The 8645-nt window shown below is 38.2% G+C and overlaps 1 protein-coding gene across 2 annotated transcripts in view; it reads left to right on the forward strand.

The window, feature by feature from the left end:
• Positions 1-1134: 1134 nt before the first annotated feature.
• Positions 1135-8645, forward strand: part of Yeats2 (YEATS domain containing 2) — an 84398-nt gene continuing 76887 nt past the window's right edge. For both annotated transcript variants that reach the window (XM_013033072.1, XM_013033074.1), the window contains exons 1-3: positions 1135-1383; positions 3145-3260; positions 7015-7176. In XM_013033072.1, the coding sequence (XP_012888526.1) occupies positions 1159-1383; positions 3145-3260; positions 7015-7176 (503 nt within the window). In that variant the 5' untranslated portion in view covers positions 1135-1158. The remainder of the gene's footprint in view (positions 1384-3144; positions 3261-7014; positions 7177-8645) is intronic.

An 8645-nucleotide genomic window follows, 5' to 3' on the forward strand; every position in this document is an offset into this window, starting at 1 on the left:
GAACTCTGGGCCTGGGCGCTGTCCCTCAGCTCTTCAGCTCAAGGCTAGCGCTCTACCACTTGAGCCACAGCATCACTTCTGGCTTTTTTCTTTTTGCTTATGTGGTGCTGAGGAATCGAACCCAGAGCCTCAGGCATGCAAGGCAAGTGCTCTACCACTGAGCCACCTTCCCAGCCCTTGTTTTTTGAAGCGAGTAAAGAGTAATTTACTAGAAAAGTAAACTTGTACCTTGAGGAGTGAGATAGACAGTTTGGTAAGGAGTAAGGATGCTGTGAACAAGCTATTAGAATTTAGAGTTTATTGTCCTGTAGGATGGGATACTGCTTCGAACAAACTCAGGGCCTTTACCAAAATGGTTTGTCCACTGAGAGGCTTCCTGTGGTGTTTTATTTGTTTGGTTTTGTTTCGTTTTCATACATGGTTGCATTATATTTTGAAATTACTCTCCTTTAAATTTTCTTTAGTCCTTTCCCTTTCTTATCACACTGGGCATTGTCCCTTAGCTCTTCAGGTCCAGGCTAGCGCTCTACCACTGAGCCACATCACCACTTCCAGTTTTCTGGTGGTTTACTGGAGATAAGAGTCTTACAGACTATTCTGTCCCGGTTGGCTTTGAACCGAGATCCTCAGATCTCAGCCTCCTGAATAGCTAGGATTACAGGCATGAGCCACCAGCGCCCAGCTACGCTATGTTTTTTATACAAGTAACTAAGATACAAAAAAGTGTCTTGTGATCTGTACTAGTCTGAGGGAGAACTTTATACATATAAGTATTAGTGATTTTTAAAGCATTTTATGTTACATGTTGCTGCTATAGGGGTACCATTATACTGTGTACTATTTTTTATTTTTACAGTTCTTACAAGGATACTTTATTTAGAGATGCTAATATATTTATGTGGTCTCACTAGGTATTCCAGGCTGGCCTCAAACTCATGATCCTCCTTTGTGCATTGTATATGCTAGCTTACCTTTGGCTTTTACTTAATTGTTATTAGTTTTTTTTTCTCCCAGTGGATTTTAGTCTTCATTTTTACAGATATAGGAAACTTTTAGGGATTTTAAACAAGATTTTTAGATATCAATTTTGCCTACTTCTGGTGACAAAAGTTTGCTTGCTTTTATTTTTTTCTCTAGGGATCAAAGACATGTGACACAATGGTTTTTAATCATCCTGCTATTAAGAAATTTTTGGAATCACCATCGAGGTCATCCTCTCCTACCAATCAGAGATCAGAAACACCATCAGCTAATCATTCAGAAAGTGATTCTTTATCTCAACACAATGATTTCTTATCTGACAAAGATAATAACAGCAATGTGGATTTGGAGGAAAGACTCTCAAACAACACGGAGCAGAGACCAAGCCGAAATACTGGAAGGGTATAGAGTTGGATGGAGGGGAGGGAGTCAAAGAAGAGAGCTAGCATTTATTAAGTATGCATGAGTTTTTCATTGAACTTTCAAAGGAGTCCTAGGAAATAGCCTGTTTTCCTTTAGAGTGAGAAACTCGGTCTTAATAAAGTTAATTATATTTTCCTAAAAGGGTTAGAACTGAGAAACCCATATTTTTCTAATTTTAGGGCTCAGGGCTCCAATGTATAAGCACAACTCCTTGATGTCTTTATGTAGATATCACAAAAACTTTTAGGTGTTGGCATTTCAATGACTGCTGGAATACTTTTCACTCTGTCAAGTTTATTCTCTGAAGTGACTCTTAAGTACTTTACTCTGTGAGGCTATTTTAAGGATGCAGTAGTAGCCAGAGAAAATTGAACAAATAATAAATAGAATTGAAAGACGTATTAGTATATGATCCTGTTAGCTTATTGTTTGAGTTTCTAGCTCAAACGTGGTATTTGGCTATAGAGTGTTTATTAGAGTCAACCATTGGTTTTTCCACATGTTTGTAATATAGGAAATTTCTGAGTTGCTTTCCATATACGCATACATCAAGTGCTCAGTTTTTAAAAATAAAATAAACTTATTTTTCTAATTATAAATTCATGTCATCATTAGTAAAAATTAAAAAATAAGAGCAAAAACAAACCCCCTAAAGTCACTCATAATGGTGCCATACAAATAACAGAACTTTAGTGTTGAGTTACTTGTATCTTCCTACTGTATTCTGAGCAAATATTATTAATATTTTAAGAATAGTTTAGGTCAAACTAGTCACAGGATTTAGAAATTCAATGTCTTTTATACACTGGGTGATAATTGTGTGTGTATTTAATAGACTCAACATTTAGTATGTCCCAGGCACTTTCTCAAGAACTACAAATAATCATAAAGTAGGTGCTATTAACAAAAATCCTTTGAGGAAATTGTAGCAGAGAGTAACTACCCAAGACTCTGTCTTAGTACATAGAAGGAGCAGGATTGGAACCCTGACAGTCTGTTACTATAATCTTTAAAAAAAATAACCATTTTTTTTTCTTGCAAAATTTAAGTATTGCAGAAGTTTGAAAATTTTTTATTTTTTTGTTGGTTGTGGATCTTGAACTCTGGGCCTGGGTGCTGTCCCATAGCTCTTCAGCTCAAGGCCAGTGCTCTACTACTTGAGCCACAGCACCACTTCTGGCCTTTTTGTTTATGTGGTGCTGAGGAATCGAACCCAGGGCCTCATGCATGCAAGGCAAGTGCTCTACCACTGAGCCACCTTCCCAGCCCTGAAAAGCTAAATTTTATTGAACCCTTCATTCGTATTCCCATTTTCCAGAGATGACCATTGTATTTGTTTTTCTCCTGTAACCTTTTACATCTTATTTGCATATATAAAGCAGATATGTGAATAAGCAGACCATTAAGAATACATGGAACTACAGCATACACTTCCATTTATTTTTATTTTATTGTAAAGATGCTGTACAGAGAGGTTACAGTTACATGAGTAAGGAGCATTGTTACCCCCTCCCTCATTGTTCTCCCACTATCCCTTCTCTTCCCCATTCCCTCAAGCACACAGACTTAAATAAATTATTTGAATATTTACAGTAAATGTTTTTCATGTTTTAAGAAGTACTATAAAGTTTATAATAAAACTGAATTTTCTTTCATAACTTTTATAATAGTGTAGTTTCTGTCTGCATTGTATAAAATAAAAGTGAATGGTAATTGTGGGGTTTTTGTTTGTTTTTTTAGGATCCTTCCAATATTACTGGCTCCCATAAAACAGAACAACGGAATACTGATCTCACAGGAGATGAGACCTCACGCCTCTTTGTAAAGAAAACAATAGTTGTTGGTAATGTGTCCAAGTGAGTACAGTTGGATTGACCCATTTTCAGTCTCATTCATAGTAATACTTTGACATTACTATTCCTTTACTGTGGTATTGCAGTAGGACAGTCTCAGGAATTCTTTTTCTAAGCTTTCAGTTGTTTCAAAAGTAAATGATGAAGTCAAGGGCTAGTGTGGCTCATACCTATAATTCTAACTACTTAGGAGTCTTGAGATTTGAGGGTCAAGGTTCAAAGCCAGCCCAGGATGGAAAGTCTGAGACTCTCTAATTAAGCACCCAAGTAGTCAGAAGAAGCTGTAGAATGCTAGCCTTGAGCAGAAAACTCAGGGACCTAGGCTCTGAGTTCAAGTCCCAGGACTAGTACATATATATATATATATATATATATATATATATATATATATATATATATATATATACACATACACATAAAAGTAAATGATGATCCAAAGATTTACTTAGTGTAATCTTAGTAAACAGAATTCGAATTAGGATTTAGAGTCTTCCTCCTTATTGTACCTTCTATTTTATGCTATATTCACAAATATCCATAGGTAGAAAGAATTGAGGTGTTTACTCTAAAATGTTGCTGGAACCAGACCTCGAATTACCAACGTTTTCCAACCTTCTTCCCACCATGACAATCTGGCTTTATCACAGAATTAAAATTATTAAAATTAAAAAAAATTGCTGGAAAGGCACTATAATAATAATAATCTCGGGCTAGCCCAGGCCCAGACTCTCTCTGTTCTTTTCTAGCTCTCCCTGCTCTCTCTGCTCTCTCTCTCTCTCTCTCTCTTCTCTCTCTCTCCCCTCTCTCTCCCCTCTCCCCTTTCTCTGCTGCTCTTTCCTCTCTCTTTCCTCTCTTTCCCAGCTCTCTCTCATTCCCAGGCCTTTCCCAGCCACGTGGAGTGCCAACCTTGCCTGGTCCCAGCAGGTCTACTGAATAAACCTACCCCTTACCTGAAAAAAAAAATAATAATCTCTTGGGTTTTTTTATTTTTATTTATTTTTTTGTTCTTTGTTTTTTGTTGGTCATGGGGCTTGAACTCAGGGCCTGGGCACTGTCCCTAAGCTCTTTTGCTCAAGGCTAGTGTTCTACCATTTTGAGCCACAGTGCCATTTCTGGTTCTTTTGGTGGTTACTTGTAGGGGAAATAAGAGTCTCACAAGGATTTCAGCACAGGCTGGCTTTGAACCACGATCCTCAGATTTTAGCCTCCTGAATAGCTAGGATTATAGGTATGAGCCAATGGTGCCCAGCTCTCGTTTGGTTTTTGAAAGCTCTCTCAGAGTGATAAATTCTCAATGTACTGCTTCTCTAGCTTTCAAATCTACAGTTTTTTTTTTCTTCCATGTGTACAATCAGTCTCAGTATCAGCCATTTATTTGTGGTTGGCACTGTCAAAGCTGAAATAAAATTCTTTGGGGGAACTTTTATTTTCTGATGAAAATGGAAGAATTTAAGTGTGAAGCTTGTTTGATTTTTTTTTTTAAAGGAAAAAAACCCTCTTGGGCTAGGAAATGTGGCTTAGTGGTAGAGTACTTGTCTAGCGTGCATAAAGCTCTGGGTTTGATTCCTCAGTACCACATACACAGAAAAAGCAGGAAGTGGCTCTGTGGCTCTAGTGGTAGAGAGGTAGCATTCTAGTGGTAGAGTGCTAGCATTGAGCAGAAGCCACTCAGGGACAGCGCCAGGTCCTGTGTTGAAGCCTCAGGACTGGCACAAACAAAAACCCTCTTACTTCTATTTCCTGGATCTTTGATGTTTTATTTTTCTTCAAAACCTAATTTTAGGTCCATTTTAGTGTTTCTATAAGGCAAATCAAAGAGGTTTGAATCTTACAAGTTATTGGGACACGAGAACAAAGTAGATAAGATCTCATTTGTAGCTCTCCATGTACATGAATACTTGGGTATATGTACTATTTATCCTAGAAATTATAGTAGGAGGCAGCTGTTTTCCAGATTCTTGGTTGTTTCAAAAGTAAACTGAGGTCTAGCTTCCTTACTTTAGATCCTTCCTTAATGTGTTTGCCAGCCTTTTGATTAGAAGAAAAAGTACTTAGAACTGAATGTTGGTGGTTCATGCCTATGATCCCATATACTCAGGCTAAAATCTGAGGATCATGATTCCTTGCCAGCCTAAGCAGGAAGTCCAGGAAGGAGACTCATATCAGATTAACCAGCAAAAAGCCAGAAGTGGCTCAAGTGGTAGAGATGTAGCCTTGAGCAAAAGGCTAAGGCCCTGAGTTCAAGCCCCAGTATTAGCATTAAAAAAAAAAGGTAGGGCTGGGAAGTTGGCTCAGTGGTAGAGCGCTTGCCTTGCATGCATGAGGCCCTGAGTTCGATTCCTCAGCACCACATAAGCAAAAAGAAAAAAGCCGGAAGTGGTGCTCTAGCTCAAGTGGTAGAGCGCTAGCCTTGAGCTGAAGATCTGAGAGACAGCGCCCAGGCTCAGAGTTCAGGCCCCACGACCAGACCCCCCCCCAAAAAAAAGGTAATAGGGTGAATTTAATCAAAATACATTGTATAAAAGTAAATTATTTCTTTATATACATATTTACAAAATAAGATTATTTATTTATTGTGACATTCCTGGGTTTTGAACTCAGCCTATGCACTGTCCCTGAGCTTTCTTTATTCAGGACCAGCGTTCTACCATTTGAGCCACTTCTGGCTTTTAATTAGAAATAAGAGTCTCATGGGCTTTCCTGCCCAGGCTTGTGTAAAACCGTGATCCTCAGATCTCAGTCTTCCAAGTAGTTAGGATTGCAGGTATGGGCTACTAGCACCTACCCTGAAAAATAATTTCAAAGGTATACTATTAGAACTGGAGGTGTGGCTCAAGTGGTTGTAGTCCTTCAGCTGTGAGTGAAAAAGCTATAGCAAGCACAAGGCTTGGAGTTCAAGCTCCAATATTAGCACAAAAAATATAAAGTAAACTTTTATTTTAGCAGCAAAAATATACTTGATAAGTCAAGCAGAATACATGTTAGCCCTTCATGAAGATATCCAAAACTCAGTTGAAGACATAAGAAAGAAGTGAAAAATTATAGCAGTGCCAGGTATATGCATGAGGAGATTGGATATTGTCAATGTGTCATTTTCCTCAAATTGGTCTGTGGATATTCTCAGGAAAATCCCAACAAGGTTTATCAAATTCATAGACTAGTTCTTTTATAGGAAAGAGCAAAGTGCCACAACTGGACAAGAATGCCACTGAAGAACTGCCTTACCAAGAACAGTCATAGGCATAGTTGAACAAAAAAAGGCCAGGTCCGTGTTTCCCTCCGGAACCTCAGTAAGAGGCCTCAGACATTGAAGTAAGCACAGAGCTCTTACAGAATTTAACATGCCAGTTTTCTTGTGGTGAGGAGGAGAAATGGCTTGTTTGGGCTTTTGTGGCATGGAAGAACCAAGTGCAGTCTTGGTAGCAGTAGTTTGGTGCCAGAAGGTCCAAGTTCTGGCTCCCTAAAGCCTGAAAGAGCTCCTAAAAGCCCAAACTAGAGGCCCTTTAACCCAGGAATAAAAATATAAAAACAAGTTTTTGCTTTTAAAATTTCAGACCAGTAGCCAAAAATTAAAACAGACCTTAAGGGAATGCTCTTTAGAACAACAACAACAAAAAGTTTCAGGAATTAAAAATACAATGATTAGCTACAAAGACTCATTTTTCTCATTATGTGATATCCAATCTTCTTTTAAGTAGGACTTGTTTTGTTACGGTTTTGAAGGAAAAGAATTCACGGTTCTTCTTTTTTACCTCAGGTATATACCTCCAGATAAGAGGGAAGAAAACGACCAGTCAACCCATAAGTGGATGGTGTATGTCCGAGGGTCCCGTAGAGAACCCAGCATTAACCATTTTGTCAAGAAAGTTTGGTTCTTCCTTCATCCTAGCTATAAGCCAAATGACCTTGTGGAAGTTAGGTAAGCACATGAATTTTTAGCCTAACAAGTACAAGGAGAACGATTTAATTTCACAACATTCCTTGGAAAGTTGTGTGTATAATTAGTAATTTACTCAGGGTTGGATCTTAGTTTTGGCTGTGTAGATTAATGTCTCCTGGAGCAGACACTGTCACCTTCATATTTCTCCTGTCTTAATGGTATGAGCTGGTTTCTTCCTTCTGGCAACCGTTTGTTTATTCACCTCTGTTTCTGGCTTTTTGCTGGTTTATTGGAGATCCAAGAGTTTTGGGATTTGTCTATACCACCAGGCTTTCAAATCTTGATACTCAGATCTCAGCCTTGTAAGTAGCTAGGATTATAGGCCTGAGCCACCAGCACCTAGCTTCCTTTGTTTTTGTAATACATATCACTTGATAGGGCTTCAAGAGAGTGTTGGTACCTATTTTATTTCCATTAATAGTGTTTTAATTGATAAAGGAGCAGTTTCATTTTCAGGCTTACAGACATTATTATTGAAAAGACTGTCTTGGTGTAAACACTGATACATGAATGCTTTCAGAAATGCTCTAAATAACCAGTTATTATCTCCTACTCCTCAGAAAATCCATGATGACTTAGATGGGTCTTCTTGGCACATAATGCCATCTTTCCTTCTATTGTATCTTTGTATATACATATAACATGTTCTCGTATACACATAAACATAAATCATGACTGTGAAGGCCTGCTTTTTACACTTCAAAACAGAACTCAAAATGTTATTACCTCAATGAATCCTTCTTTGCCTACTTTAACAGGTTCAGTTACAGCAAAAAATTGTTTACTAGGGCTGTTGACAATATTATATATATACATATATATAATTTTTTTTTACAATGGGTCATCCTGTATCTTTATTTCAGCATTTTGTTATTTCCCTTCCCTTCCCAAATTAGAAAAATGTATATATGGGCTGGGAAGGTGGCTCAGTGGTAGAGTGTTTGCCTTGTATGCATGAGGCCCTGGGTTCCATTCCTCAGCACCACATAAGCAAAAAGAAAAAAAAGCTGGAAGTGGCCCTGTGGCTCAAGTGTTAGAGCGCTAGCCTTGAGCTAAAGAGCTGAGGGACAGCGCCCAGGCCCAGAGTTGAGGCCCCACGACCAGACCCCCCAAAAAGGAAGAAAGAAAGAAAGAAAGAAAAAATGTATATACAAGATGCAGGACACTGGAATCAACTACAGTGACAACAGGGGTTATACCATGGGAGAAGAACATACAAAGAAACAAAAAAAAAATCACATAGTATAAGTACGTTAAAAAGAACACCAAGAAAGATAAAATCTCTTGTGTCCCTATCTTGGGGTTCATTTTGCTTAACATCATCTTATATGGTCATATGTACAAACCTTTTGACCTTTTCTGTTTGTCCTAGACATACACTGGTTATTGCAGATAAGAGAAACCATGGGATCTATGTTTCTTAGAGTCGGGCTTACTTCACTTAATAT

The sequence above is a fragment of the Dipodomys ordii genome, unplaced genomic scaffold (assembly GCF_000151885.1).
Source record: "Dipodomys ordii isolate 6190 unplaced genomic scaffold, Dord_2.0 Scaffold162, whole genome shotgun sequence".
Classification (NCBI taxonomy): domain Eukaryota; kingdom Metazoa; phylum Chordata; class Mammalia; order Rodentia; family Heteromyidae; genus Dipodomys; species Dipodomys ordii.